The sequence below is a fragment of the Nelusetta ayraudi genome, unplaced genomic scaffold (genome assembly GCF_046127955.1).
Source record: "Nelusetta ayraudi isolate G7.1 ecotype Tasmania unplaced genomic scaffold, CSIRO-AGI_Nayr_v1 ptg000135l, whole genome shotgun sequence".
In the NCBI taxonomy this organism is placed as follows: domain Eukaryota; kingdom Metazoa; phylum Chordata; class Actinopteri; order Tetraodontiformes; family Monacanthidae; genus Nelusetta; species Nelusetta ayraudi.
This window is the reverse complement of record NW_027466185.1, coordinates 11,618,778-11,636,398: the sequence shown is the minus strand read 5'-3', so window position 1 is coordinate 11,636,398 and position 17,621 is coordinate 11,618,778. Positions and strand designations below refer to the sequence as shown.

At 45.8% G+C, this 17,621-nt stretch overlaps 1 protein-coding gene across 23 annotated transcripts in view; it reads left to right on the top strand.

The window, feature by feature from the left end:
• The window catches only part of pleca (plectin a), a 78,685-nt gene that overhangs the window by 53,223 nt on the left and 7,841 nt on the right, over positions 1 to 17,621 (top strand). For 17 of the 23 annotated variants that reach the window (XM_076011939.1, XM_076011938.1, XM_076011937.1 and 14 more), the window contains 28 exons: positions 52 to 144; positions 2,599 to 2,765; positions 4,808 to 4,923; positions 5,191 to 5,297; positions 5,476 to 5,595; positions 5,709 to 5,804; positions 5,908 to 6,035; positions 6,652 to 6,745; positions 6,858 to 7,012; positions 7,256 to 7,592; positions 7,684 to 7,761; positions 7,852 to 8,013; positions 8,091 to 8,195; positions 8,330 to 8,425; positions 8,556 to 8,681; positions 8,801 to 8,953; positions 9,058 to 9,212; positions 9,313 to 9,439; positions 9,524 to 9,707; positions 9,853 to 9,873; positions 10,327 to 10,484; positions 10,579 to 10,757; positions 10,852 to 10,990; positions 11,096 to 11,452; positions 11,687 to 11,770; positions 11,861 to 11,965; positions 12,101 to 12,199; positions 14,002 to 17,349. In XM_076011939.1, coding sequence (XP_075868054.1) covers positions 52 to 144; positions 2,599 to 2,765; positions 4,808 to 4,923; positions 5,191 to 5,297; positions 5,476 to 5,595; positions 5,709 to 5,804; positions 5,908 to 6,035; positions 6,652 to 6,745; positions 6,858 to 7,012; positions 7,256 to 7,592; positions 7,684 to 7,761; positions 7,852 to 8,013; positions 8,091 to 8,195; positions 8,330 to 8,425; positions 8,556 to 8,681; positions 8,801 to 8,953; positions 9,058 to 9,212; positions 9,313 to 9,439; positions 9,524 to 9,707; positions 9,853 to 9,873; positions 10,327 to 10,484; positions 10,579 to 10,757; positions 10,852 to 10,990; positions 11,096 to 11,452; positions 11,687 to 11,770; positions 11,861 to 11,965; positions 12,101 to 12,199; positions 14,002 to 17,349 — 7,089 coding nt within the window. Of the gene's footprint in view, positions 1 to 51; positions 145 to 2,598; positions 2,766 to 3,725; positions 4,363 to 4,807; positions 4,924 to 5,190; positions 5,298 to 5,475; positions 5,596 to 5,708; positions 5,805 to 5,907; positions 6,036 to 6,651; positions 6,746 to 6,857; positions 7,013 to 7,255; positions 7,593 to 7,683; positions 7,762 to 7,851; positions 8,014 to 8,090; positions 8,196 to 8,329; positions 8,426 to 8,555; positions 8,682 to 8,800; positions 8,954 to 9,057; positions 9,213 to 9,312; positions 9,440 to 9,523; positions 9,708 to 9,852; positions 9,874 to 10,326; positions 10,485 to 10,578; positions 10,758 to 10,851; positions 10,991 to 11,095; positions 11,453 to 11,686; positions 11,771 to 11,860; positions 11,966 to 12,100; positions 12,200 to 14,001; positions 17,350 to 17,621 lie in introns of those variants that run through there. The other 6 variants (XM_076011941.1, XM_076011940.1, XM_076011961.1 and 3 more) reach the window with 2 other exon arrangements.

Here is a 17,621-nt window from a genome sequence, read left to right as displayed (position 1 = left end):
TCTTTTACTCCAAACTCATGTCTGTTCGTACACAAATATGCCTCCTTTTAGGTCAAACTGGTCAATATCAGGAACGATGACATCGCCGATGGAAACCCAAAGCTGACCCTGGGGCTGATATGGACCATCATCCTCCACTTCCAGGTAATGAAGGACATTTTAGAGGACTTTTGCAGAAACGACTAATTGTTTGGCTCAAGAACGGTTTTAAAAAAATCTTTGGGGCCCAGAACTCTCTTATTGCAAGTGAATTGACTGAGCCAACATGTGGTTATTCTCATGAGAGTTGGATGCTTATGCAACGCCCACAGGTGACGTGCGGTTTTTGCATAAGCTTGTCATTAGATTGTAATTAGTTTTGCTTCCGCTGCAGAGGGGAAAAGTGATCCAATGATTGAAAAGCCCTCATCTGAATTCTGCCGTCGGTCTGGGATTAGTCCAATGTAGACAGAACAATCGCAGAGCAGCACAGTCCGGCGGCCAATTCTTTTCTGAGTGAAATTATTTGCACATTTGGTTGCACTTTGACTCTTGTACACAACATGATTCTGCCAAGAGCGCTCTTAGCACGACAACGTAAATAACGGATCATTTTCAGGGACACATGTTCTTCTCCTTATGATCTCTTTCGATTCTCAGCGAAGCGTTTTTATTCAGCTTTCACCCTTTCAAAGTCAACCTCTTCTCCAGCCGACCGCACTGGAGGAAAAGATTGGTCACTGGCAGATGTGGTGCCGCTGGGCCGGAGGAGCATTTAGATGACTTTGGAAGAGAAGCGTGGGAGTGCCTGATGAGACTTTCATGTAATGTTATGATGGCTCTGTTGGGATGTGGATGTGGGATTCCCATTCCTGAGTGACTCAGCGATTTCCCCAGAGAGGAGAGTGTGGGCGCGGGCAGCGCTGGACTATTGTCTCATACTAAGTGTTGCTGTTCTACGTACGTTCAGTCGCGACAACCTGGCTCACCAGAGCGTCTCCTACAACCACTCAACAGTGGTGTGAGATGCGACCATACTAGCCACATGGCAAGCTGCCAACCAAACTCCATGCTAACCCCTTTAGCAACCGCAAGGCTAGCTCTTGCTCAATGTATTTCTTCTTCATCTATCTTATTTGGGCAGCTAGCAGCGCTAACCGAAGCTGATTGGCGATGGAATACAAAGGCTGACTGATAGAGTCAGAGATGGGTGAGGTTATGATCTCAAGGCAGCCGTTATTTCCTGTTTTATAACCAACCCTAACTGTTGCTTTCTGGCTGTCCTTAGCCCTTTGCAAACAATGGTGTTTTTTTTCCCGCTGAACCCCCCCAGGTGTGGCTAATGGTTCACTAATGCACAGGTGACCAGTAGAAATAATGTTCCTGGAAGCAAAGACTTTCTCAGTGCTCTCATAAAAGAGGCAGTGAGGGCGGAGGCTCTGTTTCCATTCAGCTGCTGAGTCACTCGGTGCCCACGTCGACACGGCTGCAGCGGGCTTCCTTTCTGGATGGAAAATAGCAGAAGGAAAAGATTCTTTATTTTTTTCCATTCTCCACCCTTTCCTGCAAAAAAGGGGACATATATATAACCTTAACTTCTGCTCTGACTCATCAGCATATCTTAAAAAGACAGAAAGTACCGTCTTTTCCTAGCAACTTGACTCTTAATAGCGCTCACAGGGCAACGACCCAGGAAGTGTGCAGGTTTAAAGAGCCACTTATACATTAATCTACTTCTTACAGACTTGCAAATCTCTTGACACTGTTTTGCAAGATCAAATAACTTGGAGAAATTTGAAAGGTTTCCTGCGATTGTTGCAACTTTTTGCAACATGTGCTTGACTTTGTCACAAGCTCCACCCATCTGGTGCGTCCAACAGACCTAAAACAAACAATGGGGGCTTTTTAATCGGTACCAGGTGTGCATCTTGATAAAACACTGAACAATCGGGCACAGTGACTCAAACAGCTGTGCCGCTCCTTTTTCATTTAGCCCTTAGATGCACAATAAAGAACATCTGCAGCAAATAAATCTACTCCTCATTTTTGCTGCACCATCTACCTTGATGTTCAAGCACACATTTGTGAAGGTACTTGTTAGGAAAAAGGAATTTGCCTGTGTTGAATCTGTTTAAGACTCCAAAGTTTTAGAGGGTGTCTTTGCAAAAGGTGTGATGTAGTTAGATTCACTGCAAATGACTTCAGTGAGCATTATCATTCTCAATTTATTTTTTTTGCCACCACAAAGTCAGATCTGATCCCCTCCAGAGAATTTTAAGGTTTCTGTCTGGCCTCCAAAGTTCTGGTGGTTAAAGTTGAGTCATCGCAAGTCTGGAGGAGCAAAGTGGAACGTTTCCTGCAAATCAACCAACACTTTAATCTTATACTCAGTTACTGTTACAAAAATAGATGCCACTTTCTTTTAGGCATTTAAAAATGCTTCTTATTATTGTAAACTCCTTGTAAACCACTGGTCAGCTCTCTTACCTCACAGTTAGAAGGTCGCTGTGTCGATTCCTAGGCCTGGGGTCTTGCTGCACTGGTTCTCTCCAGGTTGATAGAAAATGGACGGAGGGGCGGACAAAATTTTCTCACTCGCTGTACCGTCTCTCCCCTCAGATTTCAGACATTCAGGTGAACGGCCAGTCCGACGACATGACGGCCAAGGAGAAGCTGCTGCTCTGGTCCCAGAGGATGGTGGAGGGATACCAGGGTCTGCGCTGCGACAACTTCACCAGCAGCTGGAGGGATGGAAAGCTCTTCAATGCCATCATACACAAACACAGGTGAGACACTGTCCTGTTGCACTGGATGACCAACAATGATCACTGCAGCAGCATTAGTAACAGAAACGATCAAATTAAAGGCTAAAGTTTTTTTTCCTTTTTTTGCTCCTGTACATTTTTCCAGAAACACTCGCTGGAGAAATAAGCTTGTCAGGGCTTGTTTCCTGTAACATGTTGCTAAGAAAAAAAAAATGTTTCTGGTGTTTCAGAATTTTCTGCGTGGTTGTTCAAAGATAGGAATTTTTAGAAAAGAAAAAGTTTTGCAGCCAAATGCTTGACTAGTCAGAGCAGAGACAGCAAATCAAATGAGCTATGTCAGATTCACCCTCTCTGGTTTATTCTTTCATCACGTGATAATCTGAAGTCCTTCTGGTCTCATTTCACCCACAAAATGTTTACAAACAAAGAATGAAAATTTAATGATAGGATTTAGGATTTATTTTTTGATGGTGGTTTAAAACCGTAATGTAAGAGATACTTAAATAGTTCCTCAGCAACTGCAAGTGGTTAAAACAGAGATAGACGGCAAAAAAACCCCAACTATAATTACATGTTGAGGAATAAATTATGCCTTTATTGTGAAGCTCTTGTAGTAGGAATATAAAGTTTTACGCAGATAGAAAAGACAAACACAACCTACCCGATTAAAAGCGTTAAAATGTTCACATTCTAAACTCTATTTCCCCCGTTTTTGTAAAGTATACCTGATACCATGTTTCAGATGTAGTCAGCCTCTGTTGATGCTTTTACACCTTTCCTTGGTTTCTCATAATCTATTTCCACCATTACAACTTCCAGCTCACCACAACCAATGTCTCGTTTAGTATAAGCAACCAATAAAGTTGTCTGTCAAGCCTGCCGGCGACACCCATTGCATTCTGAAACCATGTATTTAGGGTGGAGCGTTACCCTTTTAGTCTGACTGCTTGCTTGGGCAGGACAGCTTCACGGGATCACTGTGTGGATGACACAGAGGTAGCGTGCAGGGAGCCTGGAAAAGAGAAATCACCAACTTTGATGGTGTGGATGTATCCAGTGAACTTCAGGATTCAGTTTTTCCCACAGAAGGTTTGGCTGGTTGAAGAGGAAGGCAGGTACGGAAACAGCTCTTTTAATATATTTGGCTGGAAATCAGCACAGCAACATCCTGGAATGAGTCTGCAAGAAGATGAATTCTGAGTGCTCTGAGAAGTGAGGAATTACCAGGACGGGATCCACTTTCAGCCGAAACCGACTTCCACTTTCAAAACTCGACTTGCTTGGATTCCTTCACTGCGGCGAGATTAACCTCAGCTGCAATGCTGAGCTTAAAGAAGAAGTCCCGCTCCAAAAAGAGCGGTCTGAGCCATTCCTCCAGCAGCAGGTTGGACTCGATAAATGACCGGAATTACAGGGTGGTCATGCTGTGTGAGGAAATCCCCGTGGAGAAGTCTTCTGTCTCCGGCCGAGGCTCCCGACATCCCGGGGCTTGTTCTACCCAAGGATCAGAATTGGACCCTCAAAACATCCAGATGAGCAGAGAGAGACGGACTCACGGCAGGGCCTGCTATATGGAGAGAGAACCAAATGCAGTGCATGAAGGATTTATCCACAAAGTGTATGGCTGTTCATTGAAATTAATGCTCACCAAATCTCCTTCTGTTGTGCAGGATTCATTCTGTGCAGATTTTGCTTACAATGATTTCTTTTTAAACTATTATTTGAGTAAGACACAAATCTTAAATGCTCCGTGTTATGCCAACATGTCATCAGACCGCACTCTTTGCACAACAATGCGGTGTCTCTCTCATCTTTGTGCAATAACAAATTGGGTGAGCTCTCTATCCTCTCCCCCTCTGTTACCAGCAAAGAGCCTCCAGCAGCATCTAAAATATGTAACCTCTTCACAGCGCACAGAGACATGAAAAATTATAGCTGCGAGTCTCAAAACCTCCCAGAGAGGAACATTTCAAACTCATAGATAATAACTATTTAATGCAGCCGTCACACATCACTCCACGATTATTGAACAACGTGTAATGAAAGCTGCACTCTTCTCGCAGGCCTGCCCTGATCGACATGGCCCAGGTGTACCGACAGAGCAACCAAGAGAACCTGGAGCAGGCCTTTGGCATGGCCGAAAGAGAGCTGGGAGTCACCAGGCTGCTGGACCCGGAGGGTGAGAGCAGTCAACGCTGTTGGCAGCGCTCTACTTGCCGTTACCTGACGCTGTCCCGCCTCATAGTTCAACTTTGCAATTAATGTGATCCATGACTATTGTTATCTCCTTTGGGAGAGGGCTGGTCCGTTTTGGCTCACGATCAACTTCTGAAGAGTAACTGTAGCATCAACGTTAATTTCTTTAGCAGCAACCACGCTCACAGGTTCTTCCTGGCGGTGATATGTAGCGACCTTTAGCGTATATTCTCCCTCCTTCTCTCCCCAGATGTGGACGTGGTCCATCCGGATGAGAAATCCATAATCACGTACGTTTCCTCCCTGTATGATGTCATGCCCAGGGTCCCAGATGTTCAGGATGGTGTCAAAGCCAATGTGAGTCCACCTCACCAGCTCCCACCTCCACCCAGGATGAGCTTGAAAAAATGTTGAACTCAGTTCTGTATTGTGTTTCTGTGTGTGTGTGTGTGTGTGTGTGTGTGTGTGTGTGTGTGTGTGTGTGTGTGTGTGTGTGTGTGTGTGTGTGTGTGTGTGTGTGTGTACCTGTGTTTAGGAGCTGGAGCTGCGTTGGCAGGAGTATTATGAGCTAGTCACCATGCTGCTGCAGTGGATCAGACACCACATCCTGGTGTTTGAAGAGAGGAAGTTTCCCACCAGCTATGAGGAGATCGAGGTAAATAGGACCCCGAGTCTGGTGGTGGAGACCAGACAAACCTTTTCTAACTTGAAAGGAAAATAACCATAATTCAATTCATAATTCAACCCTTTTCCATAATTCAATTGTAGGTTCTTTGGCGTCAGTTTCTGAAGTTTAAGGAGACGGAGCTTCCTGCCAAAGAGGCGGACAAGAATCGCACCAAACACATTTACAAGTCTCTTGAGGTGGGTTCTGTTTGTGACTCCCATGTGTTTGTTTTTTTCTGCACTGCATGAAACGTGCAAATTCAGTGACGCTTGAACAATGACTTTTCTTCCTGTGCTGCAGGGTGCCGTCCAGACGGGTCTCGTGAAGATGCCACCCGGCTACCACCCGCTGGATGTGGAGAAGGAGTGGGGTCGCCTGCACGTCGCCATACTGGAGAGAGAGCGCCTCCTCAGGACAGAGTTTGAGAGGTCGGCAGGCTGTGACTCATCTTCACATGCGCTGTTGCCATAGCAGATTTTTGAAAAAAAGGAGAGTGCAAACCACAAGATATTTATAATTGGAAAAAAAAAGACCGTTAATGACTGTACAGCAGTGGCTGTGGGACCAAGTGGATGACTCATTTCCTCATGAAGTTCCTTGTGAAAGTCCATTCTATCTGTGCTGGGGAAAAAAAATTGGAGTAGAAAGAAATAATAAACACATCAGCACCCGGGTAAACACAACACAACTGACCCACTACTGTCGTCATATGAGATTCTATTTTTTTTTTCTAATCACAAGACAGCTGGGGCGTAGCTTTGGGTTTTGGTTCGACCAGGAGTTCAGAAAAGCACCGTGGAACATTTGGAAAAACATTTCTTCTTGACATTAGCAGAGAAACAGAGCGACTATGGCATTTATGCAGCAGGGATATGATATGAGGTTTTTATTCCGCCGGAGGATGGAGTGAGTGTTTCATTCCTTTTTTTATAGTTTACATAGGATTGTTAATGGTTCCGATAAGATAAATAATGTCAAGTAGAATGTTTGAAGGTTTTTTTTGTTTGTTTGTTTTTTCAAATCTTTAATCTTCTCTCTCTGCAGGCTGGAGCGACTCCAGAGGGTAGTGGGTAAGGTCCAGATGGAGTCTGGGGTGTGTGAGGAGCAGCTCAATCAAGTGGAGACCCTGCTGCAAGCGGTAGCGCCCAAAACCTTTTCTTTAGAAATTTTAAAAAAAACAAAAAACAAAAAAAAAACTCAGATTTAACTTGTCAGGCAGAGCTGTGAGGTGTCGTCTTTGACTCTTCCAGGACACGAGAATGCTGAGTGCAGGAAAACCCGCTCAGCACGCGGCAGAGATGGAGACAGATCTGGAAAAGGCAGAAGGAATGATCCGTCTCCTTTTCAACGACGTCCAGCTTCTCAAAGACGGGCGCCACCTTCAGGCCGAGCAGATGTATCGCAGGTAAAAAGAAATCGTTGCAATTTTCTTCTCAGATTCTCTAATTCTTTAACAATATTATTCTGTCCCAAGACACTAATTAAAATGGCAAACAGGGAAATATTAATATTTAAGAAAGTGTAAATTTGTTAAACATCTGTTTTCTTGATAATACCAAATCTCACCGTTTAAAAATAAAATAAATACATTTTATTCTTACTATTTGCATCAACTTCCAATGATAATATATTTTGATTTCCTCCCCAGAGTGTATCGCCTGCATGAGAGGCTAGTGAACCTCCGCAGCGAATACAACCTACGGCTCAAGTCAGGCGTGACCACCACACAGATCCCCATGACCCAGATCCACACGGCCCAGGTCCTGCAGCAGGCCCCGATGAGGGTGCGACCCGAGCTGGACGAGGTCACCATGCGTTACATCCAAGACCTGCTGGGCTGGGTGGAGGAGAACCAGCGGCGAGTGGACAACGGCGAGTGGGGATCCGACCTGCCCAGCGTGGAGTCCCAGCTGGGCAGCCACCGCGGCCTCCACCAGTCTGTGGAGGAGTTCCGCTCCAAGATCGAGAGGGCCAGAGCTGACGAGGTGGCAACTTTTCTTCAAGATTTAAAAAAAAAAAAAAAAAAATCTGACTTTTTTTTTTTTAACACATTTTCCCCCTCCGCATCTTCTCCAGAGTCAGATCTCACCTGCCAGCAAAGCTGCTTACCGAGATTATCTTGGGAGGCTGGAACTGCAGTACAACAAACTGCTGGTAAGTCGCAAAAAAAAAAACACAAAAAGGTGTGAATCAGTTGAAAATCTGGCCTCCAGAAAGACGTTGTTGTCTCGTTCTGTCTTGCAGAACACCTCCAAGGTCCGACTGCAGTACCTGGACCAGCTTCACGCCTTCGTCACCGCAGCCACCAAGGAGCTGATGTGGCTCAACGACAAGGAGGAGGAGGAGGTCAACTACGACTGGAGTGAACGAAACAGCAACATGACCTCCAAGAAAGACAACTACTCGGTAGACGAGCTTCTCGGCTCTGTAATGTAGTGTGATTGTGACAGGACGGGATCCCAATTGTTTGTTTTGGGCGGCAGGGTCTGATGAGAGAGCTGGAGCTCAGGGAGAAGAAGGTGAATGATGTCCAGGCCACAGGAGACAAGCTGCTGAGAGATGGACACCCAGCCCGAACGACTATTGAGGTAGGACACAACAACACGCCTATTCTTTGTAAACAGCTGCACCGACCTGTAGAAATAACCCTCGAAACTCATTTGTTTTATTGTTGAATTCAGTGTGATCCTCTAGAACTTTGCACTCTGCTCTTGCTCCTCAGTCCTTCACTGCAGCTCTGCAGACTCAGTGGAGTTGGATTCTGCAACTGTGCTGCTGCATTGAAACCCACCTGAAACAAAACACTGCCTACTTCCAGGTATTCTGAGCTTTTATTTGCAAATGACCTGCACAACTCTGTATACAGCAGCAGATTCAAGGACACTGCCGTGTCCCCCACTGAGAAGGAAGGTAAATTTTCTGCCCCTCTTTTTTTCTCCTTTTCCCAGTTTTTCTCTGACGTGAAGGAGGCAGAAGAAAAACTCAAAAAGATGCAGGACACCATGAAAAGAAAGTACACGTGTGACCGCTCCGTCACAGTCACGAGGCTGGAAGACCTGCTGCAGGATGCCGCTGTAAGACAGCCATCTCGGTCGAGTGAACACGTTTCTCTGTGACATTTGTTGCTTTTTGAACGGGGAGGAAACTTTAGGCTTACTTTTGGCTATAGTATTTTTTTTTTATTTCTTGTCAGGACGAGAAGGAGCAGCTGGCTGAGTTTAAAGCTCACTTGGAGGGTCTGAAGCGACGGGCCAAGACCATTGTGCAGCTGAAACCTCGCAACCCGGCGACGGCAATAAAGGGCAAGCAGCCCATCCAGGCCGTCTGCGACTTCAAACAGATGGAGGTGTGCGGCTCTGCCTTCTCGATTCGCCTGTTTCTTCAATATTCCCCCAATTTTGATTGCTTCATGCTCTCACGGAAAATGGAAACCTGCTCGTGCCCCCGCAGATCATAGTGCATCGAGGGGATGAGTGCGCCCTGCTGAACAACTCGCAGCCCTTCAAGTGGAGGGTGCTGAATGATAAAGGCAGCGAGGCGACTGTGCCGTCCATCTGCTTCCTGGTCCCTCCCACCAATAAGGACGCGGTGAACAGCGTGGCCGGGTGAGTCAATGCTGGATGTCAGTAGATGATTGTTAAAAACAAAATACAAATGTAAAATCCCAACGTGCAAATCGCTGATGTCCACCAACAACTTCCTCAGGCTGGACGGAAACCTCCAGAAGCTGCAGATCATGTGGCAGACGCTCTATGTGGACATGAAGAGCTTAATGTCCTGGCAGTACCTGATGAGAGACATTCACATCATCAAGACTTGGAATGTCACCATGGTAACCGCCCTCAAAAACGCACCTGGTGTGTGCAGAAGCGGACCAACCGACTGAACACATTGCTTCCACATCTGTGCAATGCAGTTCAAGACCCTGCGGGTGGAGGAGTACCGGCTGGCCCTGAGGAACCTGGAGCAGCACTACCAGGACTTCCTGAGAGACAGCCAGGACTCCCAGATGTTCGGCGCCGAGGACCGAATGCAGGTGGAGTCCAACTACAACGGTGCCAACCGCCACTACAACACGATGGTCAGCAACGCCGAGCAAGGTGGGCGTCGCCGCCTCTGCGGACAAAACGCGCCGCGAATGTTCAGCTCCATCTACATTCTCACATCTGAGCCGCTGCGCGCTCAGATGTTCCCCTTCACGCTTGGTCGCACGTGTTTGAGTTGACTGTCGCATTCCCATTGCAGGCCCGGCGCCACCCAGGGCAGGTAAGAGGCTTCAGTTCCGGCGCTAGACGTGCCATAGCAGCTTCTGATTGGCTGCACGTGTACCTGATCGTTGTCGTGCTGTTGTGTGTTTGGAGTCGTTCAACTCGCTCACCCTTCACTGATTTTGATTCCTTAACCCCACTCACTGTTGCACTCTTGGTCCACTGCATGGAAATCTATGCCAGCTGATCGCTGAACCTAGTTGTCAAAATACTCAATCACTGAATCGCTTTGTGCCCAGATTTATTCACTAGAATCAATCAAGCATGAAGAAGTGCAGATTAACTAAGAGTGACTCATCCCTGTAATCACAAGACCCTGAAACTAACACTGCACTTGTGTCCACACGTGTTATTGCTCATATGTTTAAATGTTGTCTTTGAAACCAACTAGCAACTTTTTTTTACAGCGGAGAGCCACTAAAATCCCTCCCTTTGTCTTCAACCCAACCAGGAGAGCAGGATGAATCCACCTGCCAGACTTACCTGACCCTGATCAAGGACCTTCGCCTGAGACTGGAAGGCTGCGAGAACCGAACCGTGACTCGTCTCCGTCAGCCTGTTGACACGGAGCCTCTTAAAGCCTGCGCGCTGAAGACTGCAGAGCAAATGGTAAGATGCAGATTTTCTTTTTTTACACCAATATTTGATATTGATTTTAGGCGACTACTTCACAAAACTGTCGTTGCACTTTTTCCGACGACAGAAAGTCCAGTCTGAGTTGGAGGGTTTGAAGAAGGACTTGAACTCCCTCACGGACAAGACTGAGGAGGTTCTGGCATCCCCTCAGGAGTCCGGCTCCGCCCCCATACTGCGCTCAGAGCTGGACGTCACGCTGAAAAAGATGAACCACGTCTACGGCCTGTCCTCCATCTACCTGGACAAGTGAGCCTCTGACATTCCTTGTTGAACGACCCGGAGAACCCCCGGCTGTTCTCTGCGTTTCCTCATGTACGGGAATCTGTTTAATCCTTTTAAGGCTGAAGACCGTCGACGTTGTGATCAGAAACACTAAGGAGGCAGAGGACACGCTGAAGAGTTACGAGACTCGTCTGCGCGACGTCAGCAAAGTGCCGGCTGAAGAGAAGGAGGTGGAGGACCACCGGAACCTCCTGAAGGTGCGTCCTCCTCGTTGGAGAAGTGGATCTGCCGCCCGTCTCTTCTTGCTTGTGGTAGTGGTGGTGACTTTTGCTCTCTTTTGATCCCCCTCGACCGACCGACAGTCCATGTGCGCTGAAGCCGAGACCGACCAGGCGGTGTTCGACCGGCTGCAGGATGAGCTGAGGGGCGCGACGGCCATCAGCGACAAGATGACCAGGGTGCACGGCGAGCGCGATGCCGAACTGGAGCACTACCGTCAGCTGGTCAACGGCCTCCTGGAGCGCTGGCAGGCCGTGTTCGCTCAGCTCGACCTGAGGCAGCGCGAGCTCGACCTGCTGGGCCGCAACATGAAGACCTATCGCGGCAGCTACGAGTGGCTCATCCGCTGGCTGGGGGAGGCGAGGCAGAGGCAGGAGAAAATCCAGGCCGTGCCCATCAGCGACAGCAAGGCCATCAAGGAGCAACTGGCGGAGGAGGAGGTACTGCAGAGGGTAACGGGAAGGAGAATAGAGCCCCCCTGGTGGTTGCATTGTCTGCACTGACTTTTTGAGCACTTTTTTTTTTTTTTTTAGGTTTGAGGTTTTGCTCTTCTTTTTCTACTTTCTTAGGAGGTTAAAAGTATGAAAAAAACATAAATAAAACATTGACATTGCATTATAACAGAAATGATGTAATAAAACATGATTTACTTCAAAACCAACTTTGTTTTACAGAGACTGATGGAGGAAATTAAGAGGAACATGGACAACATTGAGAACTGCGAGAAGAATGCAAAGGCTTACATTGACTCAGTCAAGGTGTTTTTTTGTTGTTGTTTTTTTCACCGAAGTAACTTGTTCTTTATCCTGGCTGGGAACAATTCCATATCATTTACTTTCTGTTTTCAGGATTATGAGTTCCAGATTTTGACTTACAGAGCCCTTCAGGATCCCATCGCTTCTCCTTTAAAGAAGCCCAAAATGGAGTGTGCATCTGATGATATTATTCAAGAGGTAGGTTTTAATTCTGTCTGCCTAAAAGCAGTTTCAGTCTGTCTGTCCGCATTTGTGTCGCTGAAATTGTGTCGCCGAAAAGTTTTTTATTTTTATTTTATAAAGCTAAGTCATGTGTGTAATCGTGTATTTCAGTACGTTAATCTGAGGACACGCTACAGCGAGTTGATGACTCTGACCAGTCAGTACATCAAGTTCATCCTGGAGACACAGCGCCGTCTGGAGGAAGAAGAGGTAAACACACCAAAACATAGAAGAAGACAGGTTTTTGGCAATGGCTTGCTAACACTGACAGTGTCAGCCTCACCTGATAACTGATGTATGGGGAAATCATCCGTCACCCAGTACTCCCACAACGTTGGCACAGAAATAACATTACAAAGATTAAAAGATAGTTCTTGCATTGGAAAGCGTGCAATGGTGAAGCAAACTGTTACATCCCAGTGTTCCAGCACATCGCATCCACTATTGCAGTACCAGTCTCTCATTCGTGAACACTGTAGTCATGCCAAACAGTCAGAACATAACAATCTCAGCTCGAGCAGTGCCGCTGCTTTTCTAACAACCCTTCATTTTCTAAAATGCCTCTTCACTTCCCCCTAAAATCACCCAAATGTGTGATTTGAAGGCTTTACTACCTCAGTTGTAATACCTTTTACTTTCTTTCTGTTCAGCCTCTCTAACTTCCTGTTGTGTTTGATCCCTTTCACCTGCTCACCAGTGCTTTGTCGCGATGAATGTTAATCACACGCTTAAGAGATGAATTTTCCCCAAAGCACCAGGTATTTAATTATGATCGCAGCTCATGTCAATCCTCTTCACATCAGAACCTCGTCTGTTTTGAAGGGAAATTTTCCGGAGGTTCAGGAGATCTTGCATAACTGAACAATCCAGCGACAGCTTTTAGCCATCAATGTTTCTCAGTTTGTCTAAATTACATAATTTTCTTTAATCTTAATTTGATAAAGCGGCGTAAAAGAACACATCCATGCTTGAATTACAACTTTTTAACTTTGAAGAAGGAGCAGTGGAAATTTTTATTTGGTAAAATCACAATAACCTCTAAAGCATTTTTTCTCTAATCTTTTTTAATCATTACTTTTTTTATACATCTGAAAAAATAATGTCTCAGTCAATATCTACGTTTATTAATCATTTGGTGATTATTCCCAACCCCACCTGCTTTACACTTGCAAGGAAGGAGGCTGTTACTGTTACTACTTTTTTTCTTTTTTTTCCCCAAAAAGATCAGTATGGTAGATTTCTGAACTTTCGGACCCCCCATTTATGTGTTACCCATTTTCACAGTTACAAATTCATGCCATCTCAAGATTTTAGCTCTTTTTTTTACATTTGCCCTAATAATGTCATTTAATGCATTTTTTTTTTCCATTTGTGTTCTGTGTTTCATTGAATCATACCATGTTTGCTGCATCACTATGCTGTTCTTCTTAGTGGCCGTGTTCTGGTTAAATTCTGATATTGACATGCCTCAAATCTTTTTTTTTTTTTCCCTTTTGCTCTTTACTTTTTAATCACTTAAATTGCTGCAAGAGATTTCAGACGTTTCAGACGTTAACTGTGACTGAATTATGCACTTGTATTATTAAAAAAAAAAATCTAAATATACATTTACATTTACATATACTGCAGCAACACACTCGTAACTATACTTTCACTGTACTAATTATTATTTGTAAGAAACCCATATAATATTTAAGTATTATACAAAAAAAAGTTCAATCACTAATTTTCACATTAATCTGGAAATCCACGGCATGAAGTAAGATGTACACTTGTGCTGTGTTGTGAAGTAAAACCCCATTTTGTGTGACATACATGAATTCGAAAATGACGTGCATTTCCCAATACATTGTTTTCCCCTATCCTATCCATATATGATTATAAACTATAATATTTTCATGTATTTACATGTTGTGTGTACCCACATTTTTTAACAGTTGTTTAAAAAATAGTGGAACCCTTTAACCCTTTCTCATATCAATTTACTCCCTTTTTTGCTTCTACTAATACAGAAAGCTTCTGAAAAAATGAAAGAAGAGGAGAAGAGAAGGGTAGCAGAAATACAAGCCGAGTTAGATAAACAGAAACAACTGGCTGAGGCACAGGCTAAATCCGTGGCCAAAGCAGAGCTCGAGGCCCAGGAGCTCAAGCTGAAGATGAAGGAAGAAGCCAGCAAGAGGCAAGATGTCGCTGTGGATGCTGAGAAACAAAAGCAAAACATTCAGCAGGAGCTGCACCAGCTGAAAAGTCTGTCTGAGCAGGAGATCAAGTCGAAGAATAAGCAGCTGGAAGAGGCGCTGATCAGTCGGACAAAGATTGAGGAGGAGATCCACATCATCAGACTGCAGCTCGAAACCACCCAAAGACAGAAAGGCACAGCTACGGTCGAGTTGCAAGCGCTCAGAGACAAGGCTGGCGAGGCTGAGAAGCTCAGAAAAGCAGCTCAGGAGGAAGCAGAAAGGCTCCGCAAACAGGTGGCGGAAGAAACCCAGAAAAAGAAACAGGCGGAAGATGAGCTGAACCGTAAATCTGAGGCGGAGAAAGAGGCTGCCAAGCAAAAACAGAAAGCACTGGATGATGTGCAGAAGTTCAAAATGCAGGCTGAGGAGGCAGAGAGGCGCATGAAACAGGCAGAGAGTGAGAAACTGAGGCAGATCAAGGTTGTGGAAGAGGTAGCGCAAAAGTCTGCTGTGACACAGTTACAAACCCAGTCTGCAACGTTTAGTGAGAAAGCAACCGAACTTGAGGAATCCCTTAAGAGAGAACAAGGCACAGTCCTTCAGCTGCAGGAGGAGGCCGAAAAACTGAGGAGACAACAAGAAGAAGCCGACAAAGCCAGGGAGGAGGCAGAAAAGGAGCTTGAGACATGGAGGCAAAAAGCCAATGAGGCGCTCCGCTTGAGGCTGAAGGCTGAAGAGGAGGCGCAGAAGAAAAGCCAGGCTCAAGAAGAAGCAGAGAGGCAAAAGGCAGAGGCGGAGCGCGATGCCAAGAAAAGGGCTAAAGCCGAAGATGCTGCTCTTAAACAGAAAGAGAACGCAGAGAAAGAGCTGGAGAAGCAGAGGAAGTTGGCGGAACAAATTGCCCAGCAGAAGCTGTCTGCAGAACAAGAGTGCATCCGGCTGAAGTCGGACTTTGAGCATGCAGAGCAACAGCGGGGTCTGCTGGATAACGAGCTCCAGCGCTTGAAGAATGAGGTGAACGCGGCCGAAAACCAAAGAAAGCAGCTAGAGGACGAGCTGGCTAAGGTGAGAAGCGAGATGGACGCTCTACTACTAATGAAAGTCCAAGCAGAGAAGCAGACGCTGTCAAACACCGAAAAGAGCAAGCAACTTCTCGAGACCGAGGCATTCAAAATGAAACAGCTCGCTGAGGAAGCAGCTCGACTGAGGTCAGTTGCGGAAGAAGCAAAGAAGCAGAGACAGATGGCAGAGGATGAGGCTGCTCTGCAGAGAGCCGAGGCGGAGAAAGTGCTGAAAGAAAAACTGGCTGCCATCAACGAAGCGACTCGTCTAAAGACCGAAGCTGAGATTGCTCTCAAGGCCAAAGAGGCAGAGAATGAAAGGCTGAAGAGAAAAGCCGAGGATGAGGCTTATCAGAGGAAGCTGCTGGAGGACGCGGCTGCTCAGCATAAACAAGACATACAAGAGAAGATGACACATCTGAAGAGCTCCTCTGATTCCGAGATGGAGAGACAGAAGACACTCGTGGAAGAAACCATCAGGCAAAAGAAACTGGTTGAAGAAGAAATTCACATCATTAAGATCAACTTTGAGAAAGCGTCCAAAGGCAAGTCAGATTTGGAGGTGGAACTGAAGAAACTGAAGGAAATTGCAGAAGAGACGCAGAAGAGCAAACTAAAAGCTGAGGTGGAAGCTGAAAAAATGAAAACGCTTGCCGCAGAGGAGGAAAGAAAAAGAAAAGAATCTGAGGAGAAGGTGAAGAGGATTACTGCAGCAGAAGAAGAAGCGGCCCGACAGTGCAAAGTTGCCCAACAGGAAGTTGATCGCCTCAAAAAGAAAGCTGAAGAAGCCAACCAACAGAAAGAAAAGGCTGGTAAAGATGCAGAGAAACAGGCTGTCCTGGCGAAAGACGCAGCACAGAAATGCACCGCTGCTGAACAGAGGGCCCAGGATGTCATCAACAAGAATAAAGAAGACCTTCTTGCTCAGGAAAAGCTGAGAGAAGAATTTGAAAAAGCTAAGAAACTGGCCCAAGCAGCTGAGAAAGCGAAAGAGGCGGCAGAAAAAGAGGCTGCTCTCCTCCGCCAAAAGGCAGAGGAGGCAGAAAAGCGCAAGAAATCTGCTGAAGATGAAGCTGCGAAACAGACCAATGCTCTGAAAGATGCCGAGAGATTGAGAAAGGAAGCAGAGGGCGAGACCGCTAAGAGAGCGGCAGCTGAGGCAGCTGCTCTAAAGCAGAAGAAGCAGGCCGATGAGGAGATGTCAAAACACAAGAAAGAAGCAGACAAAGCAGTCAAGCAGAAGTCTCAGGTCGAGAAAGAGCTGTCACTGGTCAAACTGCAGCTGGATGAAACCTCTAAGCAGCGAGGTGTGCTGGACGAAGAGCTTCAGAGGGTTAAGGGTGAAGTAAGTGATGCCATCAAGCAAAAGACACAAGTGGAGGAGGAACTGTCAAAGGTTAAAGTCCAGATGGATGAACTGCTGAAACTGAAGCTTAAGATTGAGAAAGAGAATCGTGTTCTCATGCAGAAAGGAAAAGATAACACGCAAAAACTCCTGGCAGAGGAAGCAGAGAAGATGAAGAGTCTGGCAGAGGAAGCTGCCAGACTCAGCGTGGAGGCTGAGGAAGCAGCCAGACAGCGACAGGCTGCCGAATCTGACTTGGCTGAACAGAGGTCACTTGCAGAGAAAATGCTCAAGGAAAAAATGCAGGCAATTCAAGAAGCTACCAAACTGAAAGCTGAAGCACAGGAGCTTCAGAAACAAAAGGCTCAAGCACAGGAAAAAGCCAAGAAGCTGCAGGAGGACAAGCAACAGATCCAGAAGCGCCTCGATAAGGAGACAAAGGACTTCCAAAAGTCACTGGAGGCTGAGCGGAAGAGGCAGCTTGAAGTTTCAGCGGAAGCAGAGGAACTGAAATCGAAGGTGAAAGAGCTCAGTGACGCTCGTACAAGAGCGGAGGAGGAAGCTCAGAGATTTAAGAAACAGGCTGATGAGGCAAAACAGTGCCTGCAAGACATGGAAAAGCAAGCTACACAGACTGTTGTGCAAAAGTTGGATGCACAGAGGCTGCAGAGCTCCAGAGAGGCTGATGACCTAAGAATTGCCATCACAGACCTTGAAAAAGAGAAGGAGAGACTGAAAAAAGAAGCTGAAGATCAGAAGAAAAAATCCAGAGAGGTATTTTTTCAACTAATTCACACAAATGCAACACAATTTATACAGTGTGCTTAACAAAGTATTACTACTAACACCCTGTTTAATTCACTAAATGCAGTGTGTGTTTAAGTCGTTATAATATTTCATATCAATTGAGTAATGTTCATACCACAAACAGCAATTTATTTGGATTTTGTGTGAAACCCTGTGCCACTTATCTGTCTATGTATATTTGTACTTTATCTCTATTTTCATATGTTATAATGATAATGTTTGGACAAAAAAAAGTAACT